The sequence below is a fragment of the Drosophila persimilis genome, unplaced genomic scaffold, assembly GCF_003286085.1.
Source record: "Drosophila persimilis strain 14011-0111.01,24,50 unplaced genomic scaffold, DperRS2 tig00000000-arrow-pilon, whole genome shotgun sequence".
NCBI classification, from domain to species: Eukaryota; Metazoa; Arthropoda; class Insecta; order Diptera; family Drosophilidae; genus Drosophila; species Drosophila persimilis.
In genome coordinates, this window is record NW_020825288.1 from 23,723,812 (window position 1) to 23,748,098 (window position 24,287).

The window sequence follows — 24,287 nt, forward strand, 5'->3', positions numbered from 1 at the left end:
TAAAATTTGAAATTTGATTTTCTGTTAGCTTTCTTTTTTTGTTTGTTTTTGGGTTTCGTTTTTCATTGCTAGAAAGATTGCAAAAAACACTTTAAGTTTGCTTTGTTCTTGTAAAGTTAACACTATTTTTATTTTATGGTGTATTGTATATTTGTAATAAGTATAAAAAATTTGTTTAAAATATATATATATATATTTATTCCACACTCGTATGATTTATTGATTTAGCTGTACTTTTTCATGTTTTGTTTCATGGCGAAGTGTAGAGGAGAAACAAATTCGTTCAGAGTCGGAGATGTGTGCGGTTTGTGGGGGATCTTTTCTTTTCTTTTCAATTCATTTATTTTATTTTATTTTCTTTGGGAACTTGGGAGTAGTGCAGGCAACTTTCTCAGTTAGTTTAGTACTCGTATCACGTAATATCAAAATAAGTGGCTCAGTACAGTCTGTGTTTTTTGTTTTTACCTATCGAGGAGTGATTGATCCGGAACTCGGAGCCCACTTATTATCCACTAAATGAAACATTGGCCTAAGAAATAATCCGCAAAAATAAATGCACAAAACGAATTCAGCTACCAAGAGGGATTCCGAGGGACAGGAATTACTCCTACATTTTGATTTATCCAATAGATACGCTACATGTGAAGATGAGTGTATATATTTCAAAATATCTGCTCGCGTGTGTAAATATATGTACATATGTATGTACATAGATTAGCATTAGAAAAGTGCATCCAAAAAACAGAGCTAAACCAGAGCTGCCTACGCTGATGGGGAGGATCGGATCAGATCGGATCGGATTCGATCGATTCGGATGGGACCTGGGGCAAGGGGTTCTGGGTTCTAGGTTCTGGGGAGTACTTTAACTGCTGCGTGTGCCAGAGCGAGAGAGAGGGGCATACATTTATACTATATATTTGATATATACGTATTATGTATATAAGTTGCTTTCGGTTTCCTATATATCCGCGTACATATGCATTACTTTTGAATAGTTTTTCAAAAATGAAGTTTATTTTCGCTTTCTTTTCTTTCAATATAATTTACAATTTGTTGTTGGTTGCGTATAAATATGGTTTTATCATTTACTTTTCTGTTCTTTTCTTCCTTCCTTCCTTCCTTACTTTCTCTTCTTTCTCATTTAATGATGCTGCACTAGTTTCTCCTTTTTCTTTTAAATATACATACATGTATATATATATAAATATGTTAAGTGGTTTTCTTGTTGTTGTATGTGTATGTGTGTGTTCCTGCAGTTAGGAGCAATGGGGGCTTGTGGATAGGTTTAGAGGGTTTCCTTTCGGATTCCACCGACGCTTGCGGATGGGGGTAGGGTATAGGAGGGGAGGGTGTAGGCGGTAGGGGGGAGCTGCCTGGCTGCTTGTGTGAATGATTCTTGGATTCTTGTTTCTATTTCGGTTTTACGTTTGAATTTTGTTTTCTTTTTTATTTGTAATAGCATTAATTAATAATAATATAATTAATAATTATAATAATTTATATAATAAACGCAAAATTGGTAAATAATAAAAATAATAATAAAATACAATCATTACATTAATTAATCAAAACTTGTTTCATTTTGTTTGTTTGTTTGTTTGTTTTACTCTGTTTTAGTGTATGTTTTAAATGTTTACGGTTTGTTTTGTTGGGGTTTTTGTTTGTTTTTGTTTTGTTTTGATTTATGTTTTTGCATTCTCTGTTCTTGTTTTATGTTTTGTTTGTGGGGTGTTTGTTTTATATTAATATAAATTACAACGGAAGTGTCGGTGTGTTTGTAGTTGGTGTGGGCGTCAGCATCGACGCGGATGGAGGATAACGCAGCGTGTGCTGCGACGTTGCCTGCTGGATGTAATCCTGACTCGGATTATTCAATACGCTATCCCGTGAGTTTGAATGTGAAGTGGCGCGCAGCAGGGTGACTGCCTCGCGTTCCGGACTACATTGTACACCGTCTAGTCATTTTTGGCGCGTCGATTTCTTCTTCTTTCGTTTAAAGAAACAACAACATCTGGAATATAAGGAACCACTGGAGACAGTTAACCAAGGGACAGAAACGAGATTGGATATGGACACGGATACGGATACGGAGGATGCGGGTGGGAAGGGGAGGGGAGTGGATTGGATTGGAGTTGGTGGTGGATGCGGTTAGGGATTTGGGGAGAGAGAGAGAAAGAGAAAACGGAAAAACGGAAGTTGCGCATTAAAAACGACAAAAGCAACAAAAATTTCACTAATTAAGTTGATCCATCAATCGATTTATCGTAGAAATCTATACTAAATGTATCGATAGAACGTACAATATCGATCGCTATTCCGATCATTGAGTATGCGAACAAATAACGTGAGATATCCATAAATTCATCGATAGATTCATCAAATAATGAATCACTATCTTGGATCAGATGAGATGCACATTTTAAGGAATTCTCATTGAATAACATTAGTTCACCAGTCTATCGCTCGATACATCTATTTAGAACAGTGTCTATCTATCGACACATCGATTAATTGATCACTTAAACGACACATACTTTGTTTCATCGACAACTTCGACTTCAGGCTGCTGTGTGATGGGCGTGTTTGAGTGTCCGGCCGTGGGATCGTCCGGATTTAGTTCGCCATTCGTCGAACTCACAACCTGGAAACAAGGACACAGAACAGAGAAAGATAATGCATAAAATATGTGTTATTAGTCATCGCATTTCATCAACTCTTGTACTAAACATATAGTTCATACACATAGTATATATGTATATATATATTTAAAAAGGATATATATACATATATATATAGTAACTGGTGATAATACATTATTGGACGATTTACAGTCGTTATTTTGATTTATTGTTAGCACTAGTCAAAAATGAAATCATTAATCGAAAAACATTTTAAACGAAAACCAGACTTAGAACGCGGTACAGTCACCACATGAAACAAAACTGTTATACAGCTCTACAAAACCAAACTGGACTACGTGTGGGAAATTTTGAGGGATTTATCCTTTGCAAACGAGCGATTAACTATCAATGGCTGTCATGAATTTCCCCTACTGGACCTACTACAGAGATTGCCTTTCAGCAGCGGAGCTCGTTTGCACACCACAAGTCCAGGCACACACACACAGATGCTACTACACATAGATGATGAATGACAGGACACACGTAGACGACAGGACAGACATCATTAATATAGCAAATACCTCTCGCTTAGGAACAATAGGAAACTCGTTGGGCATATTTCGGAGGGTAAATTCGTTTGTATTTGAGTAATAGTAGTAGAAGAAGTAGAGTAGTAGTAGTAGTAGATAAAGTAGTAGTAGTAGTGGTGGTGGTAGGTGGTTCTTTGATTGTTGTTTTTATTTCTTGGGCGGTTCGTCGTCGCTTTTCTCATAATAAGCATCGAATGGGCTATCATCGTCGGAGCTAGAATCTTCGGGCAATCTCTGTAATAAGTTTTTGGTGGTTTGTTTCGAATTTGTTTCGATGCATCAAAAATGGACTCTCCAATACTAAGGCTAGGGCATGCCAATGATAGATATATCGGTATCTGATTTATGACAAATGGAAATCCTCTGGCGCCGAATTCTTAAGTCTATGACTGTATTTGATTTGCGATTATGTGAGTGTGTTTTTCTGTGTGTGAAAGGTGCAGCCATGCAGCTTCTAAGTAGTGGTCTTTGAGTGGTGACATGGTGGTGTGACATGCAGACAAGTACAGTTACGGCTAGACCAGTGTTGGTTAATGCGCACAGCATGCAGGTGCGAACACGTTTCATCTTCTTAAAAATCTCTCATGCAGTTTTCGTTGTGGAATCCTCAATCAATTACTCTAGTCAAGGAAAACAAAAAAAAAATACTAGAGGAAGATCCGAGAAAAAGTGTCACCCAAGAAGAGAACGAACGAAACGTGGGTAGAAACCAAAACGAACCGAACAAAAGTGGAGTAAACTAGAGTGGAGAGGATTAGATTAGGAATAACACACGTTGGGAGGAGATTGAGAGAGAGAGAGAGAGATTGTTGTTCAGTACCTTGTTGAGCTAATGTAGAGTAAATCAAGTGAAAACATTAGAATTGAAAAGGCCAAAAATATAACAGTCTGCGAGTAATTCAATGAATAGATAAGGATAGATATACTTATAGGATATACAATACGGGTATATGTATGTACAAAATTACAATCGTTCAAAGACTTCAATAACATAATGAGGCGATAATGCAAATATGTATGTATTATGTATTTATGTTCGTAGATGTTGGGACATGTTTTGTCCTTGCTACAGAGTTGTTGTACATCTTGGTACATTTTTATTTATATACAATTACAGACTGAAGACAGAGCGGAGAGCGGAGGAGAGCGAGCGAGCGACAAAACAGAAATCAACAGAACAGAGTAAACGGAAAAGAAAGAAAGAAAAACGGTTGTACAACACTGGCCGGTTGTCGCAGCGAACTTACCTGCACTGAGCCATGCCGATCGGCCGGCGTTAGATTGCCCAGTGTTGCCCCCGGCTTTGGCACATCAGGCCACGCAGCAACACCTCCTTTGGCATTTGTCTGGTGGTCGATTCAATGCGATTCAATTCGATTCGGTTCGATGGTTGATTGTGGAGGATTGGAGGTAAGTTGTGTGGTTTTGGTTTTTTGTTTTGGGTACAGTTTTCGGATCGGTTTTCGAGCGAGCGAGCGAGCAATTGTTGGAAACGGATTTATGCAAATTTATCAATAATTAATTTTCGATTGGTATACATTTTCTTTTTGGTTTTACTGTACAACAAAGAGACAGTTCTAATTTGTATAAAGTATTTTTTGTGGTGTGTATGTTTTGTGTGTGTGTGTATGAGTCTAAATAAAACTAAAGCAAGTCAAGAATGTGCTGGAACTAAAGTTATCACCGGACCAAAAACCGAAAACATAAACTTATTTCATATGGTAGACAAGTCAAGCCAACAAAAAATCAAAATTTCATCAAACAAAGAGGAAAGTAGAGCGGAATTAGTTGTGTGTGAGAGAGCAACGCTACTACAAGACCCGTTCACCAGCGATCAATCGATTCAAGCAGGTCTAATACACAGAAGTAAGGTTAGTTCAACTCTCAGTGTTGCCAGGTTGAAATACGACACGAGCATTTTCAAGCTGGCAGTCCCCTGAAAGGCAACAGAGCAATTCCTTGGCAAAAGAAATTAAAACAAATTGCAGACGAAAGCCATTTCTGATCCTAGCATTACTCTCTACAATCTGTTATACACAGACGTATTCTAGTATGTTGATTGGTTAGATTCGCATTTCACACTAACCAGTACAGAGATATTTTTCAAGTCTACAACGTCTAACCTGGAGTACGATATATTCTTCATTCTCATTCTCATTATCGTCATCAAAATCAAAATATGAAACATCCTATAGATATAGGAATCTCATACATGTATATAGGTTTGTACAGAACGTAAATGGTAACATTTTGTGTGGAGAGAAAAGTAGGAGTAGTAGGAGTAAAACAAAAGCGTTTGAGAGAGTAGGGTGGAAAAAGAAGAATAGTTAAAGATCAAATGTTAGAATGGAATAGAAAAGAAGAAGAACCAAAGAGAGAAAAGTCAGCTAAAGCTATACTTAAACAAAGGTAACTGTTGTTTGTCTTACAACCATTGAGTATATAAACGAAATTAAGTTACATTTCCATCAGAGGGACAGAGAGACATACAGATGTATAATTGTATACTGTAGAGTGGCACAAGGTTTGGTTTCTGTTCTGGAATATGGATTATATATGTATATAAGTATACTTTACCTTAGCCGTAACATTATGCCGATCTTTATTTGGTGAAATGATGACTTCATGGCCAGTTTGCAGAGATCCGACGGGCGTTGACTGTTATTTTTTGTCGTGTGTCAATGATTTTTTTTTGGGATGCAGTTGGGTTTTTTATTTGTATTATATATGTTTATATATATATAGATGATGCAGTTTCGAGTTTTTGGTTTTAACACACACATAGAGAGTTACACGCACACGGACATGAAACGGTGTTGATAACCGAAAAAAAGAGAAAAAGAGTTCAAGAGAGAAGAGAAGTGCTGTTAAAAATGGCATCAAGTTATTGCTTAAGTTAGTTTCATCATTTATGCTTAATTTTACGCTAGCTTAACCAACCAATATCAAAAGCAAACAATACAAGCATTTACCAACACTGAGCGGGCGAGCGAGCGATTGAGCATCATACATGGCTATGCAACACTGATTTCGATATCTCTTTCTGTTTTTCTGATACCTTATCTGACTTGTTCTTGGCCAAATGCGACGGCGGCGCATTCTTAATGACTTTCATTTGATCCAGCTGCTCCTTGGTCTTAAAAACAATACAGAAATATCTAAATTGCTGTAGAAAAACTATGGGTAAGATGGGTAGGAGGGTGTAAGAGGAACAACGACGATAAAACATTTTCGAATAGTTTTTATTTTATGGGATTGGTTTTTTAACTTTGTCCGTAACTTGGGAGGAAGAGGGCGGCCTCGAATAGAAAATATATATTGCTTGGCCAAAGAAGATAATACATGAATGGAACTTTTGAACAAACTGATCGTCATCTGCTTCTCGTTCCGCAGCATCAAAAAGCGAACTGAGCAATGGTTATGGAGCCTTCAGATTGATTGGGCTCTACGTCGTAAGATCGATAATCAGTCGGCTTGCGTATTTTGGCGATCGTGATGATGGATTTATTTGATTTTTTTTGATTAGTTACATTGTCCGCTCTTGATCGATCTTTTCCATAATTCAAAAATGATGTTTCGAGTTAATTGGATGGTTCCTTGTTTGGGCTTGGATTTTTTATGGGCTATGGGTATACATCTATATATATATTTACTCTGATCTGATCTAAAGGTTTGCATTCGCACTATGTCTCCTATAAATTAAATTATGATATCGATGCTTTAGAATTCGGCAGAGTTATCTTTTCGTGTGTCTATGTGTGGTGTCTGTGGTGTCCTTGGTTAGAATGCACTCAATGAAAACTTACGTATAGTGCATGGTTAGGATTTTGATTTTGTAATAATTGGGTTGAATGGTAACCACCTACCATTGTCTTCCCTGTCCAGTCGAACTCTCCCTCGTCGGTGTAGTTCTTACGGTCGAATAAGTCTTGAAACAGTCTTCGCAGAAAATCATAGTCGGGCGTTTCGAAGAAATCTAACCGCCGTACGTAACGCAAATATGTTGCAAACTCTTCCGGATGTCCGTCGCAGAGCACCTATAGGAAAAGAACTGCCATTAGAAATCATTACTTCAAAATGTGAAGGGATTAAGAGACCTCAATGGGCGTTGCACGTTTCGTATCACCGATTTTTTGATATCTCTCCTTGAGTGTATCAGCCTTAAGGCCTTGCCACGGCAGTGAACCTCTTAAGAAATACATAAACATATGACCCAATGCCTCCAGATCGTCACGTCGCGACTGCTCACGCCCCATATGCGTATTGATTGACATATAGCGTGCGGTGCCCGTTAGGGACTTATGCTCCCGATATGGTATATGCCTATTTGTATCTAAATCAATGTATTCTTTGGCCAAACCGAAATCTAAATAAAAGACGAAAGTCGATCGTTATAAGGGTTTCCAATTAATATTCGACTACTCACCAATTATGTGTATAATTTTTTCACGTTTTGTTGACGTTCTGCCAATGAGAAAGTTCTCTGGTTTCACATCCCTATATATTAAGTGCCGACTATGAACATATTCGATCCGGTGGAGCTGTAGTGTTTGGAGTTGGGTGATGGAAGGTGATCACAGGAAAATAGAAAGAAAATCAATTAGCTAAAGTAGAATTTGTTGTCGATAATTCTATAGGAGCAATCCATAATATATCTTAAGACCATTATGGATTGCTCTTTTATTAAACACAAAATACAATTTATTTTTAAATTTTACTTAGATTTTCTGCAGTGTCTCAACTAGCTTTGATTTTTACTGTTTGCTGTTTGATGGCAACGGATTTGATTTGATTTTGGTTTTTTATCGATTGATTGATTTCTCTGATAAATCATAGATTAACAACTTAAAATGTCTATTTTAAACTACAAAATCGTATGTAGACATGCAAATTTTATATCATATTACAATGAACGTTTGTGGTTTGGTTTTTGGCTGAATTTCGTGGTAAATTTATAAACTATGGTGGCTATAAAAACAAAACAAAAAAGGCAAATTTTAAGTGTATGACAACCTCTGAATAATGTAGGCGAATAATCAACTTAAGAAACAAATTATAATTAAAATTAAACCTCAACCAGGCGTCTACAAAAAATGCGAGAAAGAGAGTGAGAGTCGCAGAGAGAGAGAGAGAGAGAGAGGGAGAGCGGGCGAGAGCGAAATAGAGGCAACGACCTAATTTGTTAGTGATGGAAAATAACAAATTAAAAAAAATTAATAAATATTGTAAATATTATAATTTTTAAAAACGGGTAACCCTAATGAAAAATCACACACATACAGTCTCCCAAGCCCAGCACACGCACACAAACATAAAATAGAATAGTGTTCGTCTTGATCTTAGCAGTAGTGTTGGTTAATTTTTGGCCTGACTACCAGTGTTGTGAGAGAATATGATTATGTGCGTGCTTAAAGAAAACTTTGCTGATTGTTGTTGCGTTTGTTGCTGTTGCGATTGTTGGTTTTGTTTTGTTTTGATTTGATTTGTTTGTGTTTGTGGTTGTACTTACTAATTGTATAGCTATCAGTAGTACGCTCTTCAAAGTGAAACGTCTGCCGCAAATATCGAACAAATCTTCGAGTGATGGACCAAGTAATTCCATAACAAGAGCATTATATTTGCCGCATGGGCCGAAGTAATATACTTCTGGTACACCCTCTGCTATTGGCCAACAATCGTTGGATGATTGGTTGTTTGGTTGTTTGTTTGGTTGGTCGATTGGTCGATTGTTGATTGGTTCATATGAAATTTGGTTTATTTTTTTATTTGCAAGGAATCGAGCGAGTGGTTTGAGTGTTGGACAGCGCACAAAAGATTTTGATGTTCGATTTGTTGTTCGGTTGTTGTTGTTTTTGTTGTATTTATGCAAAAATTCGTGAGCGAGAGATAAAAAGAGAGAGAGAGATGGGAGAGAGAAGAAAGAAAGATGAGAGATACAAAATTTCACATTTGATATAACAGTTTTTCTTTTTGTTTTTGAGGGAGCTGTACTTGTTTGATATGGCGAGTTGTCGGACACAACGAGAAAGAGAGAGCGTGATTGAGAGAGACAGGGAGAGATGTGTAAAGCGAGAGATTGAGAGACAGAGAGAGCGATGGAGATACGGCTCATGGTTTGGAGGTTAGTTTAGCGCGTCTTACGATATTACCACCTTTTATTTGATCGATAGGGAAAGAGAGAGAATAAATATACAATCAAGTAACTGTGCTAAACACAACAAGAACAACAAAAATAGAGATTCTCGAAGCATATACACGAGGAAGCCTGCTGCTGCTCGACGACCCCAACTGAAGCACAAGAAGAACTCGCCCAACGCCTAACCTATAATCCTAACCTAACACAATATTGAGATTTCGACAACTGTTTCAACAATTTTCTTTGAGTGTGCTTAAGGATACGCTTAAATATTATAGTAGTTGGCTTTCCTGGGGTGTTGCTGTTGCTGTCGCTGTCGCTGTGGGTGTGTGGTCTGTGTGTGTGTATGTGTGTATAACAGTTTTGGAGGTGTTCCGTCTCTCTGAACTCGATTATTGATATTCCAATCAGCTATTTCGATGGGCAATCTTTTGCAACAGTGTTAGTAGTTTTTTTGGTTAAATTATATACACTTTCGATCATAGAAATAATCATAGAGAAAGAGAGAGAGAGAGAGAGCGCAGCGCATACGAAAACAAAAGTGAAAGACAGAGATAAAAAGTATTTTTAAGTAAACAACTAAACATGTGTATTAATTATGCTTTGGGCAAAGTTCAATTTCGAAACATACTGTTTTGCTGTTGTTGTTTTATTTACAAGGAATTATTTCTGTTGCTGGTATGCCTTAAATGTGTACTTTTTTCTATTTATATACGACGCTTATTTACATGCTTTTAGAATAAGTTTCTTTATAGATCGTTACAAATGGTAGCTACAATCAAAAAAAAAAAAAAAAAAAAATTTAAGATAAAAAACAAAGAAGAATTGTATGCAGTTTTTAATCAAATTACTCTTACGGTATTTCATTTCTTTCTATCTACAATAAACTAAAAACTCGACTAACGTTCATTGCGTGTGTTCTACGAGATTTATAACAGTTTCGTAAATCATACAAATTATATAAAAACCATTGAGAAAGCTAACTTTCAGCCGTTGAGACACTTTTGGTTCATAATGTTATTAACAATTCCAGAAAAAATAGTATCCGTTGTGTTTTTTTGATGAGTTTTGAACGGATTTCACTAAAGGAACTTTGAAACGCTTGATGTTTTCCAATACTAAAGGATACTGTCAAACACTGGTTATGAAAGAAATTTTCAACGCAGTCGCTTGGACATTCTAACCATCATTAAGATATCAATGATCCGTTCACACCTCATCAAAAATACAAAGAATACGAAAAGAATTCACTTTCGTTGTGTTGATAGTTTTCCATTTGTTTGAAGAATGCCACACTTACAAGTTGTTTTGCTATCATCAATACAGTCTTAAGTGAAAATTTACGGGCGCAAATATTGAAGAGATCTTCTAATGACAATCCCAATAACTCTAAAACCATGGCATTGTAACGGCCACCGCAAGTGCCCAAGTGATAAATGCGTGGTACGCCATCTGGGGCGGATTCGGCTGGACATTCGTTTCATTTCATTTCATTTCATTTCGTTTCATTTTGTTTCATTTCGTTACGACGTACAAGATAGAATCCATTTCCAAATTACGATCCAGTCCGATTTCATTTCCGATTACCATTCCGATGATGGGGTTGATGTGTGAGGGGGTTTCGTATATAACATGCCATCACAATGTATTATGCAACAGTTTTAGGTTGGATTCAGATCAGTTTCGGATCAGTTCGGTTTCGGTTTTGGGTTGTGGTTGAGGTTGATTGCAGCAGACACAGGGAGATCGATATATTTATATATATAGAGAGAGAGAGAGAGAGATAGAGACAGAGAGCAGCGCATGATGATCAATTTCGGGTTTGAATTTCAATTTTATTAACGGGTTTTGTTCAATTATTCATTGCGAATGAATATATGTTTTCGGGTTTTTGGAGTAGGGTGGGTTTTCGCAGAGTATAGTTGTTGTTGTTGATGAACAGAGAGCAAGATATATGTATATATATATAATAACAACAAACAAGAAAAGGAAGTAACGTAAGAAAAAAAAAAATACAAAAAACAAAAAAGAATTAACCAAAAATAGGGCAAAAAACAAGAGTTCAGAAATCGGTATATATAGCAGATATAGAGTATATACAAATGTATATATAACATATAGAGATAGAGATTTAGCAGTAAAGTGATTTTGGAGCTGTTTTTACATTTGGTGGGTATAACAGTAGCTAGAAAGCCACAATAATATTTATACAATACTGTATATTGCAATACGTATTATTATTAATTTTCTTTGTCAAATTTCACTTCACTTCACGCACCGCGACCGACCTCCGAAAATATGCTTGAGAAAATCTATTAATGTTTTTCCTCTTCTCGTCGTAATTTTCATTCTTCTCAACGGCGTATAACACTGGCTGGACACAGCCAAAGAGTGTTATACAGAAAATGATAAGCAAATCGTTACACGAGAGTACAACTAATCAAGTAGTGGTGGTAACGGTGCAAAACTTTGTTTTATTTTGGAGTTTAGGTTAGTAGGAGGTAGACAGAGAGGTATAGTTATATAGATAAATAGATATATAGAGGGAGAGATAAGTAGTAGAGCAAGAGTGCTTGGTGTTATCTGGCATATTCGTTTCGGTGCAGACGTACAGTCTGTACCTCTTTGGCTTGGCTCTTTCTTGAGGGATTTCTTTCGGGGGGGGGGTTAGTAATTGTTAGTTTTCTGTTGGTTTTATTAGTATTACGAAAGAGGACGACGGCGTTTGGGACGGGGTTTCAGTGGGGCTTGTGTTTGCTTGTTAGGGTGTTAAGGTGTTGAGGTTGGATTTAATAAATAGTTAACATACCATGTGATCCTAATAGTTTATAAAACCTATACTCTAAGTGTAGTTGCGGAGCCTTTGACTTCATAGGCTCCATTTTTATTGCTACATGTTCATTGTTGTAAAGATTTTTTCCTGAAAATAAAAGGAGAGCAAAATGTTAGTTCGAATTGAAACATGGTACGATAAATCGTCATTCGAGGGGGGAGAAAAAAAAACCCAAACACTTCAAGCAAAAAATAAGAGAAGGAATAAGAGACCCTCTCCCACGCACACAATTCTCATGCTCAAGACGGGAGAGACGGCATGCATTCTTCGCGCACACTTTCTTTACCTGCCCCACTGTTCTCGGCAGTGCCACGCCCACCAAAGCAACACATTCGACGACCTATGTCGGGCGGAGGAAGAGTGAGAAAGACGAAAAGAAATATATACAAACTGGGAATTGCATTTTTGTTTTATATTTATTTTTTTTTGTTTGCTGATGTGACGAAACACACACGACACAAGCAACGGTAAACGATGAAGACACACTGACAGAGACAGACGATGTCAATGATGAAGAGCAGAGATTTAAAGCATCGGGTGCCGAAGCGTTTGATACCGTTATGATTTCTATTACAGCTATAAGAGGCAATAATCTGATTGGATTATAGTTTATGATCCGATGCAATTCCTGCCAAGCAGTGCCAAGCAGTGACAACATCTGCTCATAATCAGCATACCCTCAGCGAGGGTATAACAAGTTCGCTCATGTGCGAAATTATGTCATAAGAGAGTGGGTGGGAGGGCGAGACTGGAGAGGTAATGGAAGAGAGAGCCTCTGAATGAGTCTGAGCGTAAAGTGGAAGAGTGTGAGAGAGCGACTGAAACGTGTGCCTCAACGAGCGAGTGAGTGAGCGACTGAGCGTGTGTGTGTGTGTTCAGGTGTGGGTGGGTGTTTGACGGAGGTACAGTGCTTATCAACAGACAGAACATTAAACCGTTGATAGAGTCATCACACACACACATACAACCACACACACACACTTATGAGTGTATACAGCAAACACACACAGTGTCAGAGAATGCCGCATGACTTTGATTACATATAGACGACGACGTCGTCCCCCAGCAACGCCCTTTGGCACGCCCTCCTGCCACCCAACCCACCCACCCACCAAGCCCACCACAGATTAGAAAGCCCAAAGAATTTCATTTGTTAATTTCTTAGAATGAGTGAAAAACATGCATTTAAAATATTTTATAGAGTATCAAGGGAGGGGGGGTGGTGAAACGGGAGTGGCAACAGCATGTGGCGACAGGCGACTGTCATTCAAAATCGTTTTGTTTAATTGCTGTGCACGGACATTAACAATTTCCATTGAAAATGCATTGAAAAATACCGAAAGCCAGTAAGGAAAGCAGTGCATACCAGTGGCTGTAGTGGTTTCTTAAAACTGTAGAAAGCAGTGCACTTCCAAGGAAAGGAAGCCCTTTCCAAGACCTCTCTACAATTCCCTTAAAACCACATTTCGTACACCAGTGACTCTCAAACAACATGACCTAACGCAATACACAATATTAATCATTAATCATAATAAATGAACCTCAGGCAGAGCGAACTCCCCAACCTCAAAAGTAGATGCCGCCGAATAGGAACAAAAGTTTTCCATAAAAAGCACACACACACAGTAGACCCCGACCCTAAACAACAATTTCTTTTTTAAGGGCGTGCTATGGAAAACAGAAATAAACTGAGAAAAGTTCCCAAATTAAACGAGAAACGCCCACGCAAAGCGCCCATAAAAAGAGAGAGAAAGAAACCCACCTACATTCTTTGTTTTTCATGATTTTCCTTTGACTTTTTTCGTGTCTGTTATTTCTTCTATTAAAAATTGGGAAATGCCAAAATAGCGAAATGGGCGTGTGAAAGAATAAACCAAATTTGTCACTTTTATTGCAATTCATCGAAATTCCCCACAAAATTGAAAATGAAAAAAAAATCCCCCAAAAATATCGCAACTTTTATCTAAGCGTTTTGCGGTAATCGGATTTAATGGGAAATAAGCGAAAAGAAAACAAACAAAGACACACACACCACACACAATGGGGGAAATATATATAGAGCACAATTAATAAAAATGATATCAGAAGCAAGGGAAAAAGAAGAAAAAGAAAATAACAAGTGTTCTGTGACGTCACAGAAAACGTCTATAATTTAATCAGACGTTGGACTAACGTCACAGCGTGAGGTGCGGCTACAGTTGGTAAAATATTAGATGAGATTTGTTAGATTTGTTTGTTAATGCGACTTTACGGGTACGGGTACGGGTCTCCTCTTATCGAAAACGATTCAAATTGAATGAACGGGCTGTGAGGGCTCTGCTTGAGTCGAGCGCGAGCGCCGAAAGCAGTTAAAAGCAAGCAGTCTCAGTGCTGCGATCGCGCTGTTCTACGGCAGTGCAGTGATGCTAAAACTGTATGGGATTTCCTATTTGCGAAATAGCTAAAGAAATCCCTATCGTTTAGCAAGAATATAAATGAATCCAATTAAAAACAGCTTTTTTGTATTCTGTGTATCTTTTTTCTCCATTCTCCAATCTCCGCCATTCTGCATTGTCTACTCTTTTCCAGCGGAATGATTCATGCAAAAACCACATTTGTATGGGTGTGTGTGTGTGTGTGTGATGCCCGCGCAAAATGCAAATAAGAGAAAAAGATGAAGAGAGAACGACAGAAAGAGGGCAAACAAAACAAATAACAAAATGAGCGGCCTGAGAGATAGAACAAAGAAAAAGTGCGGCTCCAGCTTTAAATGGGGGGCCGCAATTAAGAGAGCGAGAGAGAGAGAGAGAGAGAGAGAGAGGGAGTGTAAACTGTACAGAGGTTTAAGAAGCACTGATAGAGTGTGCTTGTGGAAGGTAGGGCATTCCGAGCATGCGACTCTCCAAGAATTTGTACCTTTAAGGCAGGAATGCCCACAGTTTTAGCAGCACTGCTTCGCTGGGAGGTGGGGGCTACCTGTTGGCAATGTGACAGCAAATGCACAAAAGGAAGTGGCAGGCCCCAAATAAAAAAAAGAGGGGCACAGACGGGGAGGGGTACGGCGGTGCGGGGCGAGGCAACAACTTTATAAAAGCGCATTTAGCAAACAAAGCAAAAGTGACGACAACGACGACGACGACGACGACGACGACGCCAAGAAAACAGATGGCGGAATGGAATGGCATGGTTTTTGTTGGCTTGTTTGTTTGCTGCTTGTACGGTGGGCACTCTCGTGAGTAAAAAAAGCCACTGTTCTCATTGTGGTTAATACTGTTTGGCAGCAACAGTCGCCGACTGAAGAAAGGAACGAGGGGCAGGGGCCGGGCAGGCCACAACCTGGAAGGACGAAGCGCTACCTCCAAGGACCGAAGCTTTAGCTACCCTAGGGTACCCTTCGGTCAAGGAAATGCTCAAAACCAGTATACCCTCTGCCAGGGTATCGAAAACGTCGGGGCGACATTACTTGCATTCCAAAAAGGTAAATGGGAAAGCAGAGGACAGCAGGAAGGGAGCAGCGGACAGCAGGAAGGGTAGCGCAGAACAACAGGATGGGAGGAAAACAACAGACAGCGGAATGCAAAGAGGGTGTAGGAGGAAAGGAAGAGGGTGTAGGAGGAAAGGAAGAGGGTGTAGGCGTGCGGGTGGGTGGGTGACAGGTAGGCAGAAGCTCGGCTTTGAGTCATCATAAACTTAATTTGCTATTTATTTACAGCTATTGCGGCCGGCGGGAGAGAGTGGGAGGGCACGGAAGCTTTTCAAGAGAGACCATTTCTTAGATTGATGGCCTTTGAAAGCTCTCCGAGCAGCCTCTGGGGCTGTTTGATATTCCGCAGCGCAATCGATAACCAATGGACGATGGAATGAATCGATTTCGATATCACTTTCGAACACACAACATTGGGATTATATGTATATCGGGGTCTTGGGTACTTACCTAAACGCAATTCGCCAAAATTACCACAGCCAATTTTTTTACCGACACGAAAATTTGGTCCGACCATAAGTACACCGGTCGTGGTGCTTACAGATTGGCGGGTGGAATACATGTTATTGCTTGAGCTCTTAGCACCGGCTAGGGCTGTCGTGGTATTGGCCACATTACCAACAGATGGACCGGCAATTGTCGTCGGTGGGCCGCCGCCACTGGAAAGCACACGGAGAAGGAAATCGATTAGTATCTGATGGAGTTTTCACTTAAGGTTTCGATTTAAGGCAAGGCTAAGCTATCCCATATAAGCAAGTATCCCACGGATCGCTCTTACACGTACTCCTCTTTCGCTTTGTAGGTTGACACATATTTACGCAACATTTAATTTAGAATTCTGCTGACTGGATCGGCACAATTTACAACACAAAAACAAAACAAATAAAATACAAATACGGGATTTATAAGTCTGTGCTGAAATTCTTACTATAAAATCGATTGCTACTCGGACTATTTTTTTATTTTTTTGTATGCTTTTCTTTCGTATGGAACAGAAATCACACACACAGAGCACTCCAAAAGTTGAAAATAAATGGAAAGACAATTTTTGTTGTTGTATGATTAATGAAAACATGGGATCTTCTTTGTGTTTCAAGTAAAACTGTAATGGATTGTGATCGTTTTTGCCTCGAAGATGGACGGAGAAGCAAGAGCGGGCTTGTACTCCGCAGACCCTGATAGAAGGCCGTCGTATAAGCTTCCTATAGCGGGCACACGATGTGGTCAACCGATTCGTTGACGGGCCCAAGCACGACCAAGTCGGTGCCGATCTATTGGGTTCCCAGCCACCAAGGCACCACCTTCTGGCTAAGGCTGTCGCCCTTAGAACGCCTTAGTCGACCGGATTACAGCCCGAGAGCAGGTGGAGGAATATCACAATCCGGAGAAACCTCGAAAACTCTGTGCAAAGAAGGCAACGGAAAACTCTGTCACTACTTATGGCACCTTCTACGGAAGGACTTCAGACTGTTAGTGGGTCAGTGTCTGCCTCAGCTACAGAAGCACCCCGATTCTTGAGGTGTTTCAAATCTCAAAGGCACTCCCGCAATGGTTTATACCCCCCATTCTGATGGGTCCATGCGTGGCCCCTCTGAGAGCCTAACAAAACCTATAGATAGTATTATTTTAAATGATTCCAACGAAAATGAGGCTCATATCTTGAATGATTGGAAACATCCAAGGCCCAGTACTCGTACGAAGGACAAGTAAGATCCCCTAAGGACTGGGGACAATATTCATAGCGCTTCATCGTCGCACAGTTTATCTTTATCTGTATACAATATGTTGTACCCGTATATCCTTTGTTCTCCACCATTTGCCTGAATAAAAAGTTTACCTAGAAACTTGTTCGCTCAAGTCTTGGTCTTAGCCCGTCTAAAATAAAATTGTCATGCCGCAAGTGGGCGTTACCCCGGCAGCTTATAAGAAACGACAGGACAATGACACAGAAACTTTTTTGCATTATAAAGTGCCAACACACAAAGAATCGATTCAAGTCGAGTGTGGAGTGCAGAGTCGACTCTCGAGTGGACTCAAGTGAAGTTTTGTCTAGGCCAGGTAGGTTTTCTGTCTGCGGGTCTGGGGGGCCAAGAGCGGGCCTAGTGGCGAGGCGAGAGCGCTCGCCCAGGCGTAACCATTCGGATCGGAGGGCGACGGAGTGACTCATGACTCAGGGCCAGACAAGGCGAATACTCGGTTCGTTTGATTAAGACAAAAGGTTTTACTTTATTGCATTTCTCGTGTTGGCAGTGCTGTTGGGGTGTGGCCCAATGCAAGATCTTTTTCATAATGCCAGAATTGGGTTCAATGTCAGGTGGAGGATGACCCAAATAAGGCTTAAAGCCATCAATTCCGTCTTTGGAAGAATGAATCATAGAACTGCACCTTATCTTTCCCCAAGAACATGGAAATGGGCAAATAGTAACCAATGCAAAGACAAACAGGCACAAAAGATTAGACTATCAACATGACCTGTTATCTAAATACAGATATTTGTCCCTATAATTTCTGGGAAAATCTCTTCAGAGTTCGGCGCGACCTTTTGGGGTGCCTTCCTTCTTTACATTCCACTTTTAAGATCTTTTTCGCTGATAACATACCCATAGCAAATATCCCCCCATTACACACAAGATGAATCGACGATCTTTATGGATATTATATGGATTATATGGTGGCATATAGCAATTTTCATTTGGTAGAGAACAGGGGGCTCGATCTCCCCTCTACTCAATCTCTGTAGAAATAGACTCCGCCCAAACCATTAACAGGAAATTATTAGTTAGTCTTTCTACTTCACAATCTCTCCCCGATTTCTCTGTCTCCCCTTTCCTCCTCTTCTCTCTGTCTGTCGGTCTTCCCATTCTCTACTTTTCATCTAATATCAGTTTTTGTTGCTTGTAAATTATTATTTTGCCAGCTGCAAACGGGAGTCGGGATAGAAAATCTTATCTGCCCACACACCAACACCAACACACACTCGCTCAGAAAGAGCACAAGCGCTCAATCACAGAAGGAGTGAACGCGATCGTGAGAGGGTAAAAGAGAGAGAGATAAACACACACAGACACAACCGACTCGACCGATAATTGTACCGTTAAGCGCTGTTGTAAAAAATAAAACACAGAGTAAAAACCGCCGATAACAATTAAAGACTAAATTGCTCCGAGAGAAAGAGAAGCAGAGTAGGACCATCGAGTGCGACAGAGGGAGATGGAGAGATCACAGAGAGCAGGCGTCGAAATGAGGCAGAAACAAGTTCGAGTTCGAGTTCGACTTCGATTACAAGTTCTCCTCCCTCTCCGTTTCCGTCTCCTGCTCTACAGAAGCAGGCAAATTTCAATTGGACTCCCCTACACCGTAAAGGAAGGCGCATATGGATATAATAAGAACCCAGACCTGATCCCAAGCTATACCCAAAATGATAGACCTTTCGAGTTTCGACTGTTTTTCCTGTATACCCTCCACCATCTCAGTTTCTGTAGGGTATTCCCTACTTCTTTACGTCTCCATTTCTCATGGCTTTTCTTGTTATTGCTTTGACTGTTTTTATGGCTTAATATCCTGCGGGCAAAACTGGTTCAAAAGTACTGCACGAGTGTGTGTCGATGGATGGATGTATACATATGTCTACACATATGTACATATAACTCCTTCCATTCGTGGTCCCAGCGATCGATCGCTGTTTTGGCTCTACTTCTGGTGTATATCTCATGGCTCCCCACTTTTAACAGTTTTTTATTGAGCGTCTGTCTGTCTCTATATTTTTTTTTGGGGTCGTTCGCTTCGCTTTTGCTTCTTCTCCTTCTTTTGCTGGCCAAACGGGTTCCCACTTCTCCGTTGTGGTTCTTAAATTGCAAAAATACACTGTGTTTTTGCCTTATTTCTTTATGAATCAACATGTGAGAAAAGGCTATCGACTGAGAATTGAGCACAGCTGGGGTCCTGTTGTAAGACGATCAGCATTGACCGGTTTCCTGGGATGAAGACGGACAGAGAGAGGGAGAGGGAGAGAGAGAGTGCCAAGGGGATAGACACAGCCCAAGGATTTAAAACAAGGGATTTGCAACACTAAAACACTCTGGTCTTTAAATATTTCACAGAAAACCCCAATGAATCCCAAGTTTTCTCCTGCTCCTCGATGGTATAGTGGCCAGTATCCCCGCCTGTCGCTGTTTTTATATTCTAACTTATTTCTCTTCTTTTTCCTTCTCGTAATATTGCATTGCATAACATTTGGGAATTCCCAAATTAACACTTGTTGCCAGAGAGAAACGAAATTAAGCTCCAGCCCCGGGGCGGGCAGTGTCAATGCAAATCCGGCAAGAAACCCGTTTCAAAGAAAGTGAAATGAAAGAAAAATATTCATTTTTTGTGTTATTTTGTTTGCCAGAGAGCGGGAGAGAAAATCAATAATTAAAAATAAGCCAGGAGCTAAAAATAAAAATATGCACAAGGTGGGTAGCCCCCCACACACACACACCCTCACACACACACACACAGCACTCATATGTGTGGTTCGTGAATAAATCAACTGTAAATCAAAGAAGGTATAGCCCCAGTCAGAGAGAGAGGAAGGGAGGGAGAGGGAGGAAACAGCAACCGCAAAACAGCGGAAACCCCCAATTAGAATTTCTTCACTTTGAAGAGAGCGAGGAACCTTCTGGCTAGAGGAATGGAACCATAATTTGACAAATTATTGATTAGCCCAGTGCTTTTCGAACTCTGAGTCATTCGAAAATTCAATTAGAACACGGGAGAAGCCCTAGAAAATACTCAAAAACTTTGGTAATGCTGATATTTTTAGGAAAATTACATAACGCTGGAAAATAAACAACAACAACGAGAAGAAAGCACTGAAAATAAGTGCAAGCTTTTGATAAAGGAAATCATTGTGTGATAATTGTATTTGTATTTGTGTACGTGGTGGTGTGTGCGTGTGCGTGTGTGTATTTCTTATCAGGCAGAGATTTGTGTCCGCTTTTCCACTTTCTCTCTCTGCTTCTCACTCTCTCTCTCTCTCTTAGGGGGATTACACAATTGATTTGTTGTTGTAATCGCCACTATTTATAGAAACAAACAATTTCAATATAATTGCCAGCGCACAAGCAATTGAATTTCAATTATGCAAATCAATTGGGCAAAATTATAAGGGGAATGTAAGTGAAAATATACCGAATTTGGAATACGCTGCCAATACAATTTCTGGTCAGCTAGTTTAGGGTACAGGGTGACCTTGTTTTAGTTAATATTCAAAACGTTTGGTCGGTCTTACTTGAAGGCGTTTTGATCCTTCAATTCAAGCGGAAATCCCTATTCCATTATGTATCAGATTTCGACTAATTGACAATAGTTTTGCTGTTATTGTTATTTTATCAAACAGAAAGGGTATTAGAGTTTGTTTTGTAACCAAATTCCTTTGACAATGCGCCTTGTTTGTGTGTGCTTGCTATTATTAATATAATTGTTATTGTGTTATTCGCTGCGACGGTTTCGCTGTGCTTCTGTAATCGAATTGCTGCCACACGGACTGCTAAACACAACATAACGTGTCAATATCCAATTTCAATGGCATTTTGACGTTTTGAAAGGCACTGCCGACAGCAACAACATTCAACTACTATCGTTCTGATTCGCATAACACATAAATGGACAACACACAGACACACCGGACAGAGTACTTCAAGGGCCGCCTCCTCCACGCCAGCACCCTCTCTGTCACTCCAAATGACCTATCAAGCAGCGCATTGATAAGCACAAGAGAACATCACACATACAGAAAGCACTTGAGAACGCACACTATCACTCACTATCGCTCTCGCTCTCCCTCTCTCGTAGGCCAAGGCGCAAGCAGTGCGAACAAGTTGGCTAGATAAGCGAGCGTTGATTAGCAGCGACGTCAGACAATGGCGAGGCGAAATGAACGAGTGTGCGAGCGAGTGGGAAGAGTGGGCATGCAGCCTGCAGTGTAAGCAGGAGGAGGAGGAGACGGGGGAGGCGAGAGCCTGGCATAAGGAGAGAGTGAGGTGCAAGCGCCAGTGCAACAAGAGTACAGTGGGCTGCAGACCACAAATAAATGACACTCCTAGTCCCGACATGGAATAAATGAATATGCGAATCAATATTTTTACAAAAAGGTTTTTTATTTTTTTGCTGGAAATACTTATGATTAGTACCATTGTACCAGACTGATTGACGCTGCTTTGGGGTTGGGTTTGCGCGTCACAGCAGCAGCAGCCCCAGCAGCAGCAACAACAATTCCATTCACTATGTAGTCTATCAACGCCACAGCCTCAAACAGACAAACTGTGTGTCTGTTTGTCTGTATGTTTGTGTGTCGGGGCGCCTCAATGGCCGATTGACCTTTGCATGTTAGATTAACATTGAATATGCAGCACCCCCGCACACCCCCAACAGTCTGTGTGTACGTGTGGTTAGAGATTTAATTAGTTTAGCCTCAGCTGGGAGACCACCACGTGCAAAAGCTAAAAGTTATGCAAATGACTATGATCGAGGTCAAACGCTATCATTTATCTATGCAGCATAGAATACATGTCTGCGTGTGTGTGTGTGTGTGTGTGTCGAAAAATTGTCGGTAATTTGCTTTCTAGTGTTCTCTTCCTGCCTGCCTTTGGGGCTCATTTGGTGCCAGACGACCCCGAAAATCACCACAGAACCCAATCGAAAATCTCCTCCAACCCTGTCTGGGGTCCCAACCCTGCTTTTACGGTTATTTACGCTCGTTTCCTTCCTTCCTTCCTTCCGCCTTCTGTGCCGCGTGGGCGGGCGTGTGAATGAGTGGAGGAATGTGCATATGCAGCTTAAGGGCGAGCGGCGTAGGGGGGCGTGTGCGGTCGACATTGAAAAACCTCACGTGCGTTTCGCGTTGCCAACTAAAAAATATCGTACTTTTTTTTCATTCTCTTATGTTGGCTGATGCTCTGTTGAGGTCAAAGTCGCGGGTGAAATACAATGCGAGCATTTTTTCTCAAATAAGCATTTGCCAAATTGAAGGCTACACACACTCTGATTAAGCTGGTCACACTTTCAGTTCATTCCCACACTATTGTGCATCCTATGGATGTCCCTCTCTCTGGCATCTGCCTTCAGCCTTCAGCCTTGCTGCTGCTGTGCCTTCAACATGTGTTCAACATAAGAATGGATCGGGTGTACAAGAACAACAAAAACACTAACCCGGCAAAACTCCGTCAAACGGCGCTTTTAGTCAGACCACTGCGAGAGCAAGAGAGAGAGAGAGCTCTGCTTCTTGGCCTCATGCATGGATTTCTGTGTGCAATGCAGGGGGGATCAGCAGAGCCAGCAGCAGAGCACTGCTTGGTCCAACTGTAAGCAGCTGTTGTTGGATTGACTTCTGCTGCGGCGGCCGTTCCACTCTCTGCTGTTGTTGTTTCTGCTGCTGCTTTCTTTGTTGTTTTTGCTGCTGGATTTTGTTGTACTTGAGAACGTGTTTTTCCTCGTTTTTGTTTTATAATTGTTTAATTGCTTTTTATGGCCTGCACTTTATTCCGGTTTCTTTTTTGTATTTGCACACTTTTGAGAATATTTATTGCAATTTTTAGTGGGAATACTGCTTGCTATGCTTGGAATTAAATGAAATATTTAATCTTTTGATATTTGGACACTGCTTGCATCTTACATTTACATCTTATTTCACAATGATATAAAATATTCTATATTTTTTGCAATTAAACTTGAGACTCTCCCCCAAATCGGTAGATTTCCACGAAAAGCTCTGAATAATCTAAAATTTCCCTTACGATCGCAGAACAGGGTGTTGCGTGATCTCACTGGGTGTTTCTCCTTTCAAAGATGTATTCCCTTTCGGGGTTTGAACACTTTTCACAGCACTTTTCGTTCTTTTTTTTCCACAATTAAGCCATTTCTGTATTATTATTAAAATTTTCTTTTGTTTTTGTGTTTGCTACTGTTTGCTTTTTTCTGTTTTTTTATTGGATGAAAACGGTTTTAATTTGTCATATCCGTTACGCTTTGTCTCTCTGTGTGTGTGTGTGTGTTTGCACCAGGGAGAGATGGAGTTATATAGGGGATTTCGGAGAGGGTTAAGGTTCATGATGTTGCATTTTGAGGGCCTCTTTCTCTCACTGCTTGAAACTTTCGCCACATTACGAAAACCTTGCTTCCTTGCCCCTTCTTAAAACTCTTTTTTTTTAACAGTTTCTTGTCGTTACAGGTCAAAAGTCTGCAAGACAAAGCAGTGGAGAAGGAGAGCGCTAGCAAGAGAAAGAGAACGAGGAGAGCAGCGCAGCGCAGCGCAGCATACAGATACCGAAAAGGTAGGCAGCAGGCAAAATAAATTGTAGAAAAAACCTCATAAATAACTCGAAAAACCAGTTTATGTTGCCGGTGTACAAACAGAAAACAACAATAACACCGAGAATGTGCAAGCAGCAGAGGAAGTGCGAGCGAGCCAAGAATAGTACTTAACGCGAAGAAACAACAGAAACTCGTTAAAGCTCTGCAGAAGATGTTGGAAAAATAAAGCACAGAAGACAGCTGACTCGAAAAAACCAAAAGATACATACACACAGCTGTGTGTTCGATACAGAACGAGAGAAGAGATGAAGAGATATTCAGATACAATTCCAAGAGCGATAATGGAATTGCT

At 40.1% G+C, this 24,287-nt stretch overlaps 1 protein-coding gene across 11 annotated transcripts; it reads right to left on the reverse strand.

Annotated features, from left to right (window-relative positions):
* Positions 1 to 1,685: 1,685 nt before the first annotated feature.
* LOC6591536 (casein kinase I) lies at positions 1,686 to 23,086 on the reverse strand. Of its 11 annotated transcripts, none has more exons than XM_026984228.1 (12): positions 22,835 to 23,086; positions 16,094 to 16,302; positions 12,157 to 12,267; positions 10,648 to 10,814; positions 7,638 to 7,752; positions 7,309 to 7,577; positions 7,078 to 7,248; positions 6,270 to 6,347; positions 5,789 to 5,869; positions 4,459 to 4,557; positions 2,535 to 2,641; positions 1,686 to 2,029 (listed from the first exon to the last, which is right to left on the reverse strand). In XM_026984228.1, exons 2-12 carry the CDS (start codon positions 16,203 to 16,205, stop codon positions 1,960 to 1,962), a joined length of 1,380 nt encoding a protein of 459 aa, XP_026840029.1. In that variant the 5' UTR covers positions 16,206 to 16,302; positions 22,835 to 23,086; the 3' UTR covers positions 1,686 to 1,959. The 11 variants fall into 11 exon arrangements, 10 of the variants coding, with proteins under 10 accessions (XP_026840029.1, XP_026840023.1, XP_026840024.1 ...); XM_026984222.1 differs by lacking the exons at positions 10,648 to 10,814; positions 22,835 to 23,086 and adding exons at positions 8,721 to 8,872; positions 16,422 to 16,498; XM_026984223.1 differs by lacking the exon at positions 22,835 to 23,086 and adding an exon at positions 16,422 to 16,497 and having other exon boundaries at positions 1,686 to 2,011.
* Between the last annotated feature and the right edge of the window lie 1,201 nt (positions 23,087 to 24,287).

Coding starts and splice junctions, on each gene's coding strand:
- LOC6591536 (XM_026984220.1), bottom strand. CDS start 16,468: ATGTTGCGTAAATATGTGTCAACCTACAAAGCGAAAGAGGAGTACGT. Junction 7,249..7,308: donor AACGTGCAACGCCCATTGAG/GTCTCTTAATCC, acceptor CTTTTCCTATAG/GTGCTCTGCGACGGACATCC. Junction 6,348..7,077: donor ACTGGACAGGGAAGACAATG/GTAGGTGGTTAC, acceptor ATTGTTTTTAAG/ACCAAGGAGCAGCTGGATCA.